The sequence below is a fragment of the Aulonocara sp. 'chitande type north' Nkhata Bay genome, linkage group LG19 (genome assembly GCF_057382095.1).
Source record: "Aulonocara sp. 'chitande type north' Nkhata Bay isolate Kocher_YH1m ecotype deep benthic linkage group LG19, A_spYH_male_GT1.1, whole genome shotgun sequence".
Classification (NCBI taxonomy): Eukaryota; Metazoa; Chordata; class Actinopteri; order Cichliformes; family Cichlidae; genus Aulonocara; species Aulonocara sp. 'chitande type north' Nkhata Bay.
Genome location: NC_141362.1, coordinates 18,600,629 through 18,618,500, shown reverse-complemented (window position 1 = coordinate 18,618,500; position 17,872 = coordinate 18,600,629). Strand labels below are relative to the sequence as shown.

The 17,872-nt window shown below is 42.7% G+C and overlaps 2 protein-coding genes across 9 annotated transcripts in view; one reads left to right on the top strand and one right to left on the bottom strand.

Annotated features, from left to right (window-relative positions):
• Positions 1 to 4,032, top strand: part of LOC147306800 (dynactin subunit 1-like) — a 30,537-nt gene extending 26,505 nt beyond the window's left edge. For all 7 annotated transcript variants that reach the window (XM_086276032.1, XM_086276029.1, XM_086276035.1 and 4 more), the window contains 5 exons: positions 734 to 861; positions 1,145 to 1,328; positions 1,712 to 1,785; positions 1,928 to 2,017; positions 2,165 to 4,032. In XM_086276032.1, coding sequence (XP_086132158.1) covers positions 734 to 861; positions 1,145 to 1,328; positions 1,712 to 1,785; positions 1,928 to 2,017; positions 2,165 to 2,302 — 614 coding nt within the window. In that variant the 3' untranslated portion in view covers positions 2,303 to 4,032. The remainder of the gene's footprint in view (positions 1 to 733; positions 862 to 1,144; positions 1,329 to 1,711; positions 1,786 to 1,927; positions 2,018 to 2,164) is intronic.
• A 64-nt stretch (positions 4,033 to 4,096) lies between these two features.
• On the bottom strand, positions 4,097 to 17,280 carry alms1 (ALMS1 centrosome and basal body associated protein). 2 transcript variants are annotated; one of them, XM_086275042.1, is made up of 18 exons: positions 17,195 to 17,280; positions 15,856 to 15,988; positions 15,410 to 15,521; positions 13,447 to 15,331; positions 13,180 to 13,339; positions 11,841 to 13,010; positions 11,501 to 11,616; positions 9,995 to 11,093; positions 9,778 to 9,897; positions 8,670 to 8,825; positions 7,477 to 8,438; positions 7,021 to 7,138; positions 6,545 to 6,724; positions 5,349 to 5,590; positions 5,006 to 5,171; positions 4,765 to 4,822; positions 4,557 to 4,656; positions 4,097 to 4,344 (listed from the first exon to the last, which is right to left on the bottom strand). In XM_086275042.1, exons 1-18 carry the CDS (start codon positions 17,207 to 17,209, stop codon positions 4,300 to 4,302), a joined length of 6,837 nt encoding a protein of 2,278 aa, XP_086131168.1. In that variant the 5' UTR covers positions 17,210 to 17,280; the 3' UTR covers positions 4,097 to 4,299. The 2 variants fall into 2 exon arrangements, with proteins under 2 accessions (XP_086131168.1, XP_086131169.1); XM_086275043.1 differs by having other exon boundaries at positions 13,447 to 15,304.
• Between the last annotated feature and the right edge of the window lie 592 nt (positions 17,281 to 17,872).

Genomic DNA, 17,872 nt, shown 5'->3' with positions numbered 1-17,872 from the left:
AGTTTAATACCTTTCCTCAACAACCAATGATTCTTCTCTCCGTATAACTCTGCTTTAATTCCTCTTATTTTCACCTACTCATTCTTCAGAGGAACAAAAAGGTATCTACTTGCTTCTATTGGCATCTGATGTGATAATGCATGCTTATTTATTTTATTTTTTTACCTTTAGTGGTTCACTCGCATGATATGAGAGGAGTTAAACATGACATGCATGTGTCACTACAAATAATAATACCACTAAACCAGGACGTTGTAGCACAAGAAAGAGCTTTGAATTAAATTGAAATAAATAATCTGACGGTGGATCAAACAGCATCATATTGTTTGTGTTGTACTCAGTATCTAAAAGTCTTAGTAAACCTTGTAGGAACTCATTTTTGTGTATATGCATTGTTTTGGCATGCACACCATATCCCTCCCATGTCTTTAAGGACATCTGCTTATTATTTATGCATATGTTTGTATGCAAGTCAGTCAGAATGCACAGGAATGGCATCTGCCAAGTAAATGCAGTGGAATAAAAAGTCAAATGTATTTTTGCTTCCACCGCCGTGCACCTCTAGCATGCAAGAGGATTATTTACTTTTTCATCAGAACTCAATGTTAAAGACGAGAGTGCAAAGCTGTGGTCAGAGGGTCAAACGAATGTGAAAATACTGCCAACATTCAGGTTTAAATAAAGCTTTGGCTGCACTCAAATACTCATAAGGCGTTCCTGTTATCGTTCACAGCAAACATGGTGTCAGGTGTCGGCTCTGGATCGGGCGTTCAAGTGATCGACTCACCTCTGCTGACTCAGCAGATCGAAGCTCAGAGGCTCTGCATCAAACACCTGAAGAACGAGAACAACAGGCTGAAGGTAACGAATGCCTCTCCACCACCTCAGCATGCGACGGATGCAACAGTGAAGTCACACTTTAGAGGTCAAAGAACCTGCAGAGGCTACACAAATAACTGAAGAGTGAAATTATTCCTTCATTAAACACAACAAATATGGTTAAAAAAAAACCCAAACTTGTAGATTTTCAAAGCTGAGATTTTACTTCGACTTCCACATGGTTTGAGGCTTTTTGAGTTAAGATCACCACACCTAAAATTAGATGGATTATTTTTATTCACCATCAACATGTGTTCTCCAACAGGCGGAGAAGATGCGTGCTCAGCTCGCCTCTCTGCCTCCTCTCAATGTGACCAAGCTTCCCTCCAAAGACGGACGTCCTGAAGTGCTCTCCAGCGCCCTCTACCGTAAGACCGATCAGCTCCTTGAGACACTGCTGCAAATGAGTGCCAATGTCAAGGTGGTGGACATCACTGGAAAATCTCCTGGTATGTGACATTTCTTCCTCGAGGAAAGGAATTCATAAATATTTGACACGACAGTGTCAAAAGCAGCACAGTTAGACTGAATAACTTTTAGCTGAGTGAAGAATTAATGTGCAAAGAAAACTAAAATGTTCTCCTACCTGATATCTCACCACCAAGAGTAATTATTTTGATTAAACTGGCATTTTCCCATTTCTGTAGGCTAAAGCAGGTTAGGTAACAGGAAGTCTTCATAATATTTGCCTTGTATTGTTTGTGTTGTCTGCTAAATCTATAGAATCCTGGATGATCTTAACTTAATTACACCAGAAATCATGTGCAAATATTTAGAACTGATTGTTGGGCACTGATTTCAGAGATTTTCTCATTTTGTTTTTGCCCTGCAGTGACCCCTGGTGCTCAGCTTCTGGAACAGACAGCTAGACTGCAGTCCCTGAATGACACTCTGGACAGACTGAAGGTGCAAATAAAACACAAAGCTGTGAAGCACAGAGAGAATAAGCTGATAAAAATGCACAAAAGTTACATTAAAACATTACTGTTCAAGCTGATGCTGAACTTGAAGTACTCACCTTAGTCTTCATCTCTTCTGCTTCTGTCAGGACGAGGTAGCAGAACATGTCGTCAACCTGCAGCCCGGAGCCCGAGTCTCATCTGATTTCGCCACGTTCCCTTCGACCTCATTTGTTAAGGTAAGTCTGCTGGTCCATGCACTCTGGTAAAGCTCTGTTTTGACTTGGAGGTGGATGAATGAAAGCTTTTGGAGGTCTCACAGTAGCAACAGGGTACAAATACTTGTGAATTTAAAGTTCTAAAGCCGACTGCTTTTCTGTGTTTAGGTGAAGGAGGAGAAGAAGGGTGACACTGTGCTGGTGGGAAGGGTCATGGTGCCGTGTCCCCGCGGTCAGGAGCAGGTCCACCGCCTCGTCCTGTCACAGTCGGAGCTTTGGCGAGTTCACAGTCTGCTGCGGACCTAAACATCACATGCCCCGCCTTCCCGCCAGCCGCACCAAAACACTCCACCACCATCAGCTTTTTCTCCAGGGCCAAACAAGTCAAACCAGGAGGCTTTTTAGGTTATTAGCTATGAGATTACAACCTGCAGCTCTGGCATCAAAGTGCACAGGTGAAGGCTAAAACGTAGAAATATAGAAGTCTGAATTTGTTAGTCGACTGACAAGCAGCTTATTGGCAACTGTGTTAGTCATTGTCACATTAAGTTTTGAAGACTGAGAAGTCTTCCTCAGATTTTTAGCGTTTTTAAATGTCGAGGGTTTTCATGTGTTATTTGAATATCAGTGGAATCTACACTGATGGCTTGAAAAACATTTATTGTAATTATTCCTATTTTAAGACATTTTAAAAGAACTGAGAAAATAACTGGGGAGATTAACTACTAGTGATTACTTTCAGTCCAGGTCAGAGGCTAAAGAGAAGGACTGTTCTGTTTTTTTCACACAGCCAAAATCAGACTGCACATCTTTGCACATGTGACTTGTTTCAGGCAACTCTGCATTTGACTGAGGCCTTGCTGGCTGTAAATTGGAACCTGGATGATGAGATTGTGATGCCATCCTTGTAATTTACGTCTAGATTTTGTTTTATGGCCAGAAAAACAGAGATACAAGCGACAATGCTCTTGCATGCTGCCCAGATTCACCAAATCTATGTAGTAGAAAATGAGCCAGCCTCCTCCTGCACCCTGGTGTGGTTTATATTTGGCCAGAACATTGGATGTTGTTTCATATTTCCCGTTTGCAGTTATTGCCTAACGAGATGTGAAGAATCATGAGCCTGTGCTGTAAACTTTCATGAGGTGTCACAGTGACGTTCTCCGTTTTAAGAACATTGCTGTAAAAGGAAAGGAGCACTGAAATGATGGATTTGCCAGTTTAAGTGAGCGGGCATTGACACGGTTTTTTTGGGGTTTTTTTGCACATTTAATTTAAATACTGAGCCTTCTGAAGTTAAATACAAACTGAGGGTTTTAGTGTTTACCTCTGTGGCTTTGCTGGCTGCACAGAACAGAAAAATAAAACAAAAACATTAAGCTCAGTGGTTTTCCTGAAATTCTTCTGCAGATTTACACACAATCTGGCTGCACTTTAGCCAGAGCATTACATGGTTTAAATGATTTCACATATACTACACTTTTGGTGTAACCTGTAACTGTGTACTTTATTGGCTTGGTATAAATGACACACTGGTCGCACTGGTGATATTCGACTGCATTGCTTGTGTTCTGCCGAGCTTCCCGTTGCTGTAGATTTTGTAAACTTTGTCCGAGCCTTAAACCTGCAGAGAGCCTTTTGGTAAAGATCAGTCACCTGTCTTATTTTCAATTTGTTTCAACCAAACATTGTTTAAGCAAAGCAACATCTTTGCCAAAGAGTCTTTGTTTTTCTTCTCTTCACATCTGCCATGTTTGATTTTCAAGGAGCTTTTAATTTATTATTAATTTGTCTAATAGACTGTTTTGTTTACACAGTGCTGTCATAACTTGAAGTTTTATTTATTAATGGGAATCTAAGTAACTGTAGTTAAAGAGGGAAATGCAGACATCTCTTATTTATTGGTTGTAATATTTATCTGTGCTCTCAGTGAGCAGCTGATGTACTGAAACTGCAGCTTGTCTTACCTTTTTCCTTGTGTGGCTTCTTGCTCATGCACAACCAATAACTGATCAATAAAGACATTAAAACAAGCATTTCACCGTCTTGAATCTACTGTGGGTTAAGCAAAAACAATAATTTACATCTAAAACATGTAAATTTGTTCAAATTGTTTATTTTAACATAAAAACATTTTCTAGTTGCGAATTTGACCTTAAAAACAAACAAACAAAAACATCAGAGATGTTTCCATTTAAATGTAATTCTAATTTCAACATAATCTTTAAATTAAAAATATGTACATTAAAAGTGTAAAAAATAGTTTCACGTCGTTGATTTCAATATCCAGTCTCTTGTTCTGATTATTGCCATGCTGATCTTCTGCCCAGGAGTCTGTTTGTGATTCTCTAAAAGAGACACAAAACACAGTCATTGATTCGATTCACACAACGTTACAGTTTGACACAGCAAGCAGTCTTAAAGACATCTGTGGTTTCAATCATACAAACTGCTTTAACACACAACTTTCTTCTAATTTGAGCGCGTGAGGCTTATTTATAGGAACATGTAATTGGAGTGCTCGAAGCACGGACACATGAATGACAAAAGGTGTTTGTACCTTGTTGAAAAGTTGTGCATTCAGTCGGTAAGTGTGATACTCTGCTTTCCTTCGTTCCTCCTCTCTCCTCCTCTGCACCTCTGGCAGATTCTCGTATATCCTGACGGAGAGACAGTGTTCAGTAGAAGATAGACTGACACTGATACTGTGTGAGGTACAGTTATGGTTCTGATGTCGTCACATAAAATGAATCATAACAGCAGCTTACTGTTTGGACCTCTGGATCATCTCCTTCCTGGGAACGGCCCTCTGGAGCAGAGCAGCGCCTTCAGAGAGAGAAACAAACCATAATTAAAAACTAACTGAATAACTCTCTAAGCTAAATCAAAAAAGACCTTATAGTCCCTCAGGTAACATTTACTGGATATAAGAAGGACAAGTGGACAGATTATCAGCTCAGTAAACTAAAAGTTCTTTGAGCAGCATCCATCCCCTCCGCTGTTTGGTACCTGCAGGCCTTGGCAGCCTCCCAGCTCCTCCTGGGTGGTTAAATAGATCCCCCCTCTCTTGGATTAAAGCAGCTTGTAGCTTCCTCTCCTCCACCTGCAGAAACAGACGATTCACCCTCTGCATGGACCGGGAAATAAACTCTGGACGATGCATCTCCAAGGCCTCCTGCAAAGTAACAGGAAACCGACAGTGTTACCTTTTTAATTGGTATTATGATGGTAAAGTTTATCTTGCTGACACCCATGATAGAAGCCTTTAAGTAGGTAAGTTACACGTCTGAAATTCAAATCTTTTCATACAATTCCTACGACTATAATTCTCTAAAGAGGAATATAAGCTAACCTGAAGTGACATGTATGCTGGACCAGAAGACATGTGTTTAGGATCAGGCTCCGGCTCCAGTTCAGGCTCAGAGTGATGTTTGTTTGTGTCCTCATGCACTTGTCTCTGTCTGAGCGGCTGTCTCCATGGGTTGATTCTGCTGTACGGTTCAAACCAGGCGATGTTTGGTCTCTCTTCCTCCGGCTGGTTCTCCTTCCTTGCCTCTGACAGCAGGCCGTCAGCAGAGATGAACCATGAAACGGCTGAAAAAGCCCACAGAAAAAATTTAACCAAGAATAAAACAGGGATTTAATTTAGAAAATGAAAATTTACAGTTAGCTACAAACAGGGATGGGCACCGGTTCTAACATAAACGGTAGTAACCAGACCGAAAAGCAGCGCACATTTCCTGAGATTTTTTTCCCTGAGATGCCGTACACTTTTAATTCTAGCCAATCATTTTACCCTTGCAAGCGTAGTAGGCGGGCCCAGGTACATACGTTCTTTTAGAGCAGAGCTACAGATTAAAAATGTCCAAGGCGAAGCGGTCAAAGTCTGGCTGTACTTCACAGCAAAAGATGCAAACTCAGCAGCCTGCAACAAGTGCTTTAAGGTGATACTGTGCAAAGGAGGTAACACCTCGAATCTGATGAAACACCTGGCGAAGCATAGCGTTATTTTTAAAAGCCGAAAAATGCACCGTATTTGATAACTTGCTGCAAGACCTCACACCGAGTGCAGGTGTGGGGTGTGCACCTGTTATCGGACCCGGAGTTAGCAACATCCCCCAAGAACCCGAAGACGAGAGTCCTGGTCCCTAGCCCTGCCAGTGTAGCAGAAATGATGATGGATGATGATGGCAGCAGCAGCCGTTCTTCTCTGCGTGAGTAGCTTAATGTTGTTCGTGTGTATTTTACGTTGAGTAGGCTAACCACGTTATTACATTAATGCACGTAAGGTGAACTAGCAAACACCGTCATAGTTACATGCGGCTGTCTTCTTGTTTGATGGCAGATACTCTCTTCACCCTGGCCAAAAAGGCTAAAATGACCAAAGAAAAAGTAGAAAACAGCTAAACATGAGAGGTTTTTGGACAAAGTTTGTGTTCTCCATTCTTTAAGCACCGGCACCGTTTCAAAAGTACTGGTTTGACACCGGTATCGATAAAACCTAAACGATACCCACCCCTAGCTACAAATCGTTGCTAGTTTACAAACCTTTAGGGTAAGGCTTTGGTGGGGTTCTCTTGCTCCTCCTCCGCCCTCCTCTTTCTCTCACTACGCTGGACGAAGACAACGAGATCTGCTTGAAAGCTCTAGCTCCTCCCGGGGAAGGGAACGTGGTTCCAACATCTCTGGTGTGTCGTCGAGTCCCGTTATGAACAATCTCCAGGTCACCTGTGTGAATTTGGACTGAATGTATATTAACTCCATCACATGTGCTTCACTCGTGTTAAAAAACACTCCTGCCTTATTTTCAGGAGAAAGCCTTAAAAGCGTGACAAACACAAATGAATACATTTTATGCCAAGGAATTTTAACAGAAATGTAATCTTAGCACAGACGATTTCACAAAGATTTTACAGCACCAGCAGCTGGTGCCAATAAACCTTTACAAAAAGGACCAGAATGTTCTTGTATATCACAATTTTAACTAAATCTGATGAATCAGTGGGACATGCGTCTTCTCTGACCTGCCTGGATTCTTTTGTTCACCAGTTTAATGGCCTTCCTACCCGGCAGACTCCGGGAAGGCCCGTGGTGTGAAGGGACGCTGTAAGTGCTGGTCGACGATACAGAGTCAGCAGCAACCTGAAGACGAATACAGTAACATCAAATGTTATAAAAAGCTATAATTTTTCACTCACCTGCCACTTTGTTAGGTAATGTTCAACTACTCATTATTGTAAATATCTAATTAGTCAATTATATGGCAACAACTTTGTGCTTTTAGGCATGTGGAGATGGTCAAAATGACTCGCTGAAATTCAAACTTGTTGGTACCAGACGGGCTAGTCAAAGTATTTCAGAACTTGCTGATCTACTGAAACACAACCATCTCTAGTGTTTACTTTTGCTTTACAGATTAGTGAACATTCCTTAAGATCGGTTTAATAATCTCTTACTCAGCAGCACGCAGATATACATACCGACTGATCAGTGCTGGTTGTCACTGACAGTGCAGAGGCGTGAGGAGGCTTTCTGTTTCTTCCTCCACTGTCCTTCCTCTCTTCTTTTTGCTTGTTGATGGTGTTGTACAGTTTACTGAGGCTTGGGGCGCTTTTCAGGTGCTGTACTTTGTGGGGGCCAAAGACTCGGATCAGTCGGGCTGTGTCCACAGTGGACATGGAGCCAGACGTGGTAGACAGGGTCTCCAACACATGTCTGTCTCTGGGAGAGGCGTACTGGCTCGGGGAGGAGCTGTGGGAGAAGCTGGAGGTGAGGGAGGCATGGCTGCCATCCTCTGTAGACCGGCAGGTTTCATCAACACGAAAGCTCAGTTGAATGGGAGATTCAGTTTTTCTCTGTCCTCTTAATTTACTCCCATCTTCTCTGACTTCACCTCCTACACTCCTCTTAATCTCCCCCAAAGTCTGCTTTATTTCTTTCTTCCTCTTTGACACATCCTCTCTCCTCCTCTCCTGTTCTGGATGATAACCAGTCACCTTCTGTGCATCACACACATTAAATCCCCTTGCACTTTGAATAAGGCGAGAAAGGTGCTCTAAACGCTCCAGAAGTGATGCTTCTCTGTCACTGCTGGGATGCAACTCCTCCGTGGTCCACTGATCGCAGAACTTTTGCCACAACTGGTCCAGAGGGTGCTCAGAACCCCTCTGCTGCTCGCTTCCTGTCTGAGGCTCAGAGGTTTGGACCCAGTGATTGTTTCCTTTACCGTAGTCCATTTCAGAAATAAACGGCTGAAACCTCTCAGGGTGAGACTCGCTTTGATGGTGTTGGGTGAACTGGATTGGGCTGGTCCCCTGGTCTCTCTTGAAGGTTTCTTGATTCCTCAGTAACGATTCCTCGATAAAAGTGACAGAAACCTGAGAAGAAGGCTTTAGTCTTTGGCTCACAGTCTGCAAGCTTTTATTCGATGTTGTAGAGGCATCTGTCAGGAGACACACACACAGAAAAATTACACACAGTAACAGGACACCAAGAACCAGCTAGTTTTCAGACACAAAACTGTCCAACTTAACATTTACAGCAACTTCAAAAAAATTAATGAACTCACATGATTACCTTTTTTCCACATACTAGTAACATAATGTTTCAGAATCAAACCAAAGAAATAAAGGAGGTATCCAGTGTGAATATGCATGCGTCGTGTTCAGGTTACCTCTCTTCCTATTTTCTTGCATGGTCAAGTTGGCAGTTTTCAGCCTCTTGCTGTAGATGCCCTCTGTGTGTCTGATGGTCACTCCGCGGTCCAACCCTGGGTCCTTGTTCCCGAGGACGTCACTGCTAAAGTGAGGAGGCACGGCGTCGTCTGAGCCTAGTTAGAATTCAATACTCTCTGTTATCTCATGAGGAGTGGCATTCAGAGCAAAACACGACTATTCTTCTTGTAAAAGCAAAACAACAACAAAAAAAACCAGTTAAAAAAAGTAAGCGAAATATTTTGGGTAAATATTTTGAAAAGATGTTCAGGGACAGCCTGCGCTTGTCGTCTCAGGGTCTCAGCCCTGCCTTTGTTTCACCCAGCCCCTGAACATGAATAATTAATGTGCTGCTTGGTGTACATTACAAAGAACCAGCTGCTACCCATTCAAGCACAGGAGAAATGAGAGCTCACAATTCAATTCCCAGCATGCCTCTGAATTCTTATTTCTAATCCTTTGAACATGTTTTACAGCTTGCAGTGTGATTTACGAAAGCATTAAAGATGCAAAAATGGCCCCAAAAATTCACGTTATAGACATAAATAATATATTTTATTAATAATATATATTAACAGACCTCTCTGCATTGAATCATATCTGTTATTAACCTCTGTCTCTCTTCCACAGCGTGTCTTTTATCCTGTCTTCCTGCTCTCACCCCAACCGGTCGCAGCAGATGGCCGCCCCTCCCTGAGCCTGGTTCTGCTGGAGGTTTCTTCCTGTTAAAAGGGAGTTTTTCCTCCCCACTGTTGCCAAAGTGCTTGCTCATAGGGGGTCATATGATTGTTGGGTTTTTCTCTGTATCTATGAAGCGCCTTGAGGCGACTTATGTTGTGATTTGGCGCTATATAAATAAAATTGAATTGAATTGAATTTTGTTCAAAGAAAAGAAAAAAACCACCCTAAACTCACCAGGTATGAAACTGTGGTTTAAGATCTAACAGTGTGAACAGACTACAAGCTGCGAGCTGAACTGCAGATGTTAAAATCCTCATCTTGTGACACTTCAGCACAGCAATATGGGAACAAGGCTGAAAAAGAAAAAAAAATCTGTGATAAATGTACCTGTGTGGGTGCTCTCCATGGTGGTGTCAGATGCCTCTGTGGAGGAGAGATCAGCCTCTATGTGAGGGACATAGAAGACCTCCTCACTGCCATGAGGTTTATAAGGCAGCAGGACAGGCACTGAAGTAGGAGGGAGATGCAGTTGGAATCAGTTGGTATTATGACTGATGTATTGCTGAAATTACAGACAATTAAAAAAGGGAAAAAAAAAAACTACCTGGGGTTTCGGTGTTAAAGGGTCTTGTTGAAATTTCAGATCTTTCACGTGGTGTAAAGGGCTGTGCAGACGTGGTGGTCATCCTCTCCTGAGGCACAACAGTTTTAAAAACAGTAGAGCTGTTGGATCTTTCAGGCAGCCGCTGTCGTGATGGCTCTCTGGTGTCGCACCACTCAGGTGGACTGGACAAACCGACACCTTCATCCGGACTGCTGGCGGCTGATAAAGAATTTGTCCCCCTGAGACATTCATTAGGTGGCAGCCTTGAGATTACATCAGCCTGACTGGAGTAGACTATAGAGGTGAAGCTGGGATCTGTAGCTTTGGGGGGCAGAGTGAGATCGACATGTGAGCTGTGACCTGTATGGGCGGAGGTTTCAACTACAGATGAGCCTGTGGCCTGATCTAAAGCATGACTAACACCCATACCAGAAGCAGATAACTTACTATCTGGCCTGAATGACTGTGTGCTGTTGTATCTGACAGTCACATCTACTTTATCTAAACCCTGTGAGGGAGGAAGCGGCTCTTCAAACTGGCCTCCCTCAGTGTCTTGCCTCTTCTGATTGGCTGGTGCAGACTGAGTCACATTTTGATTCGTGCTGTGCAAACTGTTACTAGGTCCATGCACTGATGATTGTTCCCTGGTTGTTGTTTGTAGTAAATCAACCCCATGCTCTTCAGTCAGTTGCCTGTCTGTTGTTGTGGTTCTGACGGCTCCTGATGAGAGCTCGGTCAGGCGGAGGGGCTCTGGGGCTGGGCTGATGGGAGGTGGGGAAGTGGAATTTGAGGGGGAGGTGGAGCTTCTGTGGGTGGCGATAGTGATGGATGTGAAGACCTGAGGTTTTTTAGTAGGAAGCGTCACTCCTTCTCTGGCAGCAATTTCACACACTCGAGCTTCTAGGTCTGACTGAAGAGCAGTTTGTAGCAGTGTCCTGGAGTCGCGGGTGGTCCTACTCAGGCTGTGCAGCAGCTGGATTGGCTCATTTATAGCATCCCTAGGAACAGCAAACGTCTCCGCAGATTGAGATGGATCAAGCTCCCTCGAGATTTTAACACTGGATGCTACACTGCTCTCTGTATCTGTGCTGAACTGGCTCTGAAAGAGGCAAAAAACAAGTCTGTGTCAAATAGGGAGACCAGGAAAGGACATTGTTAGTGTTATACGTGTTCTTCATTCACCACACATCAAATATTTTTGCACTGCAAACCTGCATGTGAACCATAACTGGTGACAGTTTTATTATTATTATAATTTGTCTACAACAAATTAACATTTGCCCACAGCAGTCCTGCAACACACCAGTTACCTTGAGTATGAGAGCTGTCCAGACACGTTTAGCAGATGATAAATAAACGTTTACACAAATTTAGTTTAAAATGCATACAAACGTACGTATTTACATTTTATAATTCACTATATTTAAGTACATTGCTACAAATTACATACGGCGGTTGCCTACTTTGTAAAGTGCAGTAATTAAGAGTCGTTCTTATAATAATTACCTTTATGGGATTTTTTAACAGCAGTTCTCGCTTGATCTCTTCTATCCGCCTTCTATCTTCTTCGTCCAGCTGCAGAGGCTCACACTGCTGTCCTGATAGCTTCAGCTTAATCCATTCTGCAACATTAAGACACGCTTTTTCATCTGACAAAGACGTCTTTGATGTCTTAAGCTACAATTTAAATAGGATCACAATTTAAACTAGATCAAATCTAAACAAATTTGAAGGGTCAAGTTGTGCAGCTAGTGGTCAGTGCGGCAGGTGAATTTTTGAAATTATCTAAAATGTTAAAACCTTAGATGTAAGAAACTCATTCATGAGTGTATGTTAATTGTTTTACCTCTAGCTTTGCTCTCCTCTTGGTCTGAAATGCTCGGTGTACTGGAGACCATGGTGGATGGAGATTCACTCTGCAGCAACTTGGCCACTCTGGCTGTCAGTGAGCTTTCACAGCTCCCATCACTCATCACTCCTTGATCAGCATCCTTGAGGATGGGTGAGGAGGACCTGCTCTGTGAAGCACCTTCAGAGGGAGTGTTTTCCTCCTCCTCCTCTGGGACATCAACTGAATCTGTAGGCGTAGAAGTGAGCTCTTGTGTACTCACAGCTGGTGGAGGTTTGATGGCCACCGGCTGTGTGGGGGCTTTGTCAGGAGGTGCAGCACTGCAGCCCTCAGGCTCTGTCCGGAAGGCTGATTTGGAGAGGACAAGTGACATCCCTGCACCATTAACATTGCTATCTTGTGGTGTTTTGTATGCCACTTTGGTTGGTGCAGTAAAAACAGCTTGTGTGGATAAATAATCAGATTGCAACGATCGATTTACACCTTTCTGACCAAAAGAGCTTTTCCTCATCTTCTCTGAGGTCAGCATGGAGTCAGAGGAGGATCTGGTCCAAAGCAGTGAGGAACATGTTCTTTGGTCTCCAGTTGTAGAGGACGAGGACAAATCCTCAAGTCTGCTGGTTTTCTTCTTCAGTAATGGGGATATGTCCTGATCGGGGAGAAGACGGGGGCTAATGGGGGAGGTTGAGGAAGCCGCAGAAGACCCAGTGGACATTATGGTCTCTGTATGAGAGACCAGTTTACGGATTTCCAACAAGGCCTTGGAGCTAACGAAAGAATCTTCTGCACTTTGATCTGCACTACGACTCGTTTGTAAAAGCAACTCCAAGCTTCTTTCTCTGTGCCTCTCCTTGACAGCTGGTGGCATGTCAGGGTTAAATTTGTCTTCTACCTGGCTGATTCCCCCACTGCTGCTTAAACTGCTGTCCTTCTGCTGTTGGCAAGGCTGCGGTATGGAAGAACGAGTGTTTTCATTGGGTGAGGTGTAAGGTGCCAGTTTGTGTTTACTCTGTCTAGCTTCTGTATGTGATGTAGGAGAAGTCCACCTGGCCTGCTCTGGGATAGTTGCCGCTGGACAGAGACTGTCCAGGCTGAACGGTATGGATATGCTGGAGTCTACTGACAGAATGCTGGACTGGGAAAACTCCTCTTTGTGGGGACTGCCACCTGAAAACACAATACCATATTTCAAACTGTAAAACCCCTCAAATTTGGGTACTTAAATGGGTGTGTGAACAGGATATATGACCATATTTTCATTGCCTGAGGAATTTTTAAAATCTCAACAGCTTTTCATAAAAGTAAACCTGTAATAGTAATTGTTGAGGTTAAATACCCTCGGAGGGTTGAGTGCTTTTAGTTGGGGTTCCAGTAGATCCTTTAATTGTGCAGAACTCAGTGGGAGAGAATTCAGGCTCTCTGATTGGTCCCCTGGGCACAAACGGAGTCAGGATTGTAGATGGAGACTGGTCTATACCCAAGTTACGAAGATACAACTGGAAAAAAAAAAAAAAACAGAGAGAAGACCAGATAATAAAGTGTAAGTCTAAACATAGAGTATTTTTCCCAGGTTGTTTTTTTTTTTTTTTTTTTTTAAATTTACCGGAATTCGTTCATCAATGTTGAGCTCTCGAGGCTTGGGGAGAGGTGGTGTTGACAGTTTTGAAGTCCACGAGGGTACGTAGTTATCAATTTCTAGGCTGACAACAGATGACGTCCCAATGGAAGTTCCTAACTTTACTCCGCTGCAACTATCTTGAGAACTCGAAAGTGTCAAGTCTCGATCAAGTGACACATCACTGAAGTGACCGAGGCTTGTGAGATGTGAGGTTTGAATTGTATTGGTTTGATCATGATGATGAGCATCATCATCCTGGTTTTGACTCTTGTCTCTTTCTGAAGGGCTGTCGATCTGCTGATCTTTTTGAACTGACATCACAACTGTGCTAAGAGAAGAGTGAGACTGTGACCTGCCTAGGGGTGAGGCAGAGGGTGGTACTGCAGACCCCGTGTTCTCCTCATCAGCAAGAGCACTGCCCACTGCCTCCGTTCTTCTTGGAGAAGAATAGCCAGAAGGTGCTGTTGAGGAGGTCTGTGTGGCAGCACCTGAAACAAGAGGCTGCTGTAAACTCCTAATCTTCTGACTAACCAGTTCATTCAGGCTGCCAGATACTGCGTCATAACCTTTCTGTTTAGAGGGGATGCTAGAAAATCCCTGCAGTGACAGTCTATCAAACAAAGACACCTTGCCTGAACTCTGATTTGCCCTCCACGCATCTACTTTCTGCATATAGTTTAGACTTGGGAGGGACTGGACTTTTGCAGAGGCAGCATCCTCTTGGCACTGAGTGGCTGTGTTTGTGTTATGGGTGCAAACTACAGGAAAAGCTGGTTGTTGAGAAATTTTTGTGACTGACTGATAAGAGTTCTCTTTACTAGATTCAATGGAGGAAAGGTGCCCCAATTTATCTTTAACACTGGATTTGGTTGGGGCATTAAAAATCCCTGGAGTGGACTGAGACTGTGGAAGAAAACCCAGGTAGGAGCCATCCAACCCTGTATGGTTTCCTGAGGACCAGAGGTCTTGCTCTCTGCAAACCCGTTCAACACCTGTTGAAAATGGCCCTGTCCATTGCATACCAACCACATTTGTTCTACTCGCACTTGGCTTCCCCTCAGACATCTGTTTGAGATTAGGTGTGAGAGATGGACCAGGTGGCGTAGGACGTTTTTGCTGTTTGTTTTTGGATTCAGCTTCAATCCTGCTGCGTTTCTCTACTTCAGAGAGCAGCTCTCTATGTAACATTTCACTACTCTCATCAGGCTGAGTACTGCGGGAACCCACAGTGATGTTAGACACTTCAGATAACACTGTTTGTGGTTGGTCAGGATCTGAAACTTTGTGCTGCTGTTGTGTCTGCTGCTGGGGAAAAGAGACTTCACCTGGAGGGTGTTCTCTTACATCAGTAGTTTGCTGAGTGGTCAGTTCACAAACCTCAGTACTTTTAGACTCTTCTGTAGAAGGCTCTGTTCTCTTCACAGAGGTTTCAGAGGCAGAGGAAGTAGCACTGCTATTGCTGCTAAGCATCCCAACATCTTTCTGCAGGAGCTTCAGAAGATGCTGAGCAGGTATATTCTTACTCAGAAAGAAAGTCTCATCTTCAACAGGTTCTCCTTCTAGCTTTGCTCCAGGTTTAATCAAGGTCTCTAGGTCCTTCTCTCTGCTACTCATATCAATGACAATCACTGGGGGATGAACCCTTTCCTCTCGTTTACTTTGCTCCCCTGGTGATAGACTGTGCTGAGAGAGGGAGCAGCAGCTGCTTTCTCCTTCTTCAGAAAGGATGCTTGCCTGGGCCAATGGGTGCTGGGATAATGAGCCACGCTCAGAGGTACAAGTGGTGTGATCCTGGGATAAAAACTGAAACCGCTCTGAAGCCATGGAAACATCAGGGTATGCCCTTAAAACGTAAATAATAATTATCCATCTACATGTTATACATTCACACAATATGTAGAAAACTATGCACACAGAGCAAGCGATTAAGATGACTTTTTTTTCTTACCTTAGAGGGGCAAATTCTGTCTCACTTTGTTGTAATAAAGAAAACTCAGTGAGGTTGTGATCAACTCCAGGTAATAGGGAAAGGGCTGGAGACATGTTACTGTCCTGAAAATCTAACAGAAAGTGCAGAATGAACACACACAAATAAAAAAAGCAGCAATCTAACATAAAACTATGGTAAGACCCATCAGTGTTGGCAGCCTCCTGTTGTCATGAATAAATCATACATCAAACAAAATCTGTTTGATGACAAAGTCAGAGTTAAGTGGGCTGAGACACTTGCAAAAGATGAAGAGATTAAAGCTCTGCTGACACTCCAGTAGTATACAATCTGCAAACTCTACTTTGTCTATACCAAATCTACCAAATGTATCATGCAGAGGAAATAGGGGTTTAATATACTGATAGCATTGCAATCTACAATCATTACTGTGTTAATATCCATACCTAACTGTAGAGCAGGTGTTCTTGGCTGCTGAAGTTCAGAATGTCTTTGTGTTCCTAGTTGGCTTATGTGTGTTTGTCCAGCAGAACGGCTCACATCTTCATCTGCTGTCAACTCAGGAGATGCTGCCCTCCTCTGTGAAAAGAATCACACTTTAATTCTGGCAGCATTTCATTTACAGGAGGTCCCGCATTACTACATGGTGGTTTGAGGGCATCAAACGAAACTGAGCAATCAATAACTCTGCTTGAGACAAGCCAATGTCTTTTGAGAAAAACGTCTGTTACTTGATGAGCAAAGTGGAAAGCAGAAAGTTCATACATTCATCCCATGCAGCTCTGATTCCAGTTTGATTACACCAGTATTACACTGTTGTCAGTCAGAAGTCAGAGGAAAATTCCCAGACTGATTTGAGCTGATAGGAAGGCAACAGCAACTCAAACAAGTGTTTGTTACAACCAAAGTATGCAGAAGATGTACAATACATGAAACCTTTAACAAATAAGCTACGGTAGGACCAGCAAGACCAGACCACGTGCCTTTGGTATCACAGGAAAGCAAGAAACTGAAACCAAAGTCTGCAACGGGCTCACCCAAACGGGACAAAATAAGACGAGAAAAACGTTGTTTGGTTTGGTTTCAGGTGGGTCCTTTCTTACCAAATGAGCATCATTTAAACACCGCAGTTTACCTGAGTATTGTTGCTGATCATCTCAGTACATAATACAATTATCGACACTCTTCTATTTTGGATAAAGAACACGCTCTTCTCCTCGTTTCTTCATTCGTAAAATTTTTGGAGTTCTTCCTTTTAGAAATGATGGTGGATAGCTACAGACTGTAATGATCCTCATAGCAAGTCTGGGTTTTTTTGGGTTTTTTTTTAAACTATATAAACAAAGCATTATTGTAATCTAACATCTCTATCTCAGTTAATTTTATAAACAAATCTGCGGTTTTTCGAGTCGGCACATTAGCAGCATTTAGTCATCAAAGTGATTTATTTATAACTAACAGACTAAATGGACTGACAAACTAGAAGCAACAGGTTACATTTAACCTGGTGTAACTCAAGAGACTAACCATTGACTAATGTGCATATTCTTTACGTTTGTTGCAACTGGACATGGAACAAGGAACATTATACTGGAGAGACTTGGGTAACGTTAAATGCTAGTTAGCAAAGCGGTTAGCATTTAGCTAGCTAGCCAGCTAGCTACTAATATCGCCAACACTGTGATTATATTCACATTTCCCGCCTTGAGAATTACTTTAAAGGCTCCCGAACCACGAGTTCCAATATTATCACACCAGAAGACAAGCTGCAATCGTGCAAATTACCTCTGGAGGTTCCATGCTGTCGTTTTTGTTGTTGTTGTTGTTGTTGTTACTGCTGACAGTCCGCCACAACGAGCGCGCCTCCACCTTTTCCTAGCAACAAGGGGCGTTGCTAGGAAATACAAGCTCCTCAGCAAGGGACGTTCTTCTTCTTCTGTGGTGTTGGCACTTGGCACTTTACATCTCCTTATGTTATCTTACTGCCTCCTTTTGATTCTTTCAGTCGTAATTTATATTCGTGAAAAAGTCCCATTCCCTCCACTGATCCATAGACAGACGAGCTCACTTTTAGATTGATGTCCAGTATCTCCGAACTTTGTATAGTTGGGTCTTGTTTTACAGCACTCAGGAATGAAGACATGCTCCTGATACATGTTATAATAGTCATAAATGATTTTTTATTATTATTTTTTTGTGCATACTTGTCCCACTTACATTATTCAGATAATCAAATAAATGTTTAATATTAGACAAAGATCTATCTCTCTATCTGGTAGTTAATTAGTTTGAGCAGCAGGTGGCGGTGCTGCATAAAATAAATGAATTCACCTAAGACTCAAACATATTTCAGCTCCTATCCTTAATAACTGGTCCCAAATCAATTACAAGTCATGAATTAGCCCGCTTAAATGATGAGACCAGCTAATTTATCAACACTAACACAGCATTGTAAATCTGAAT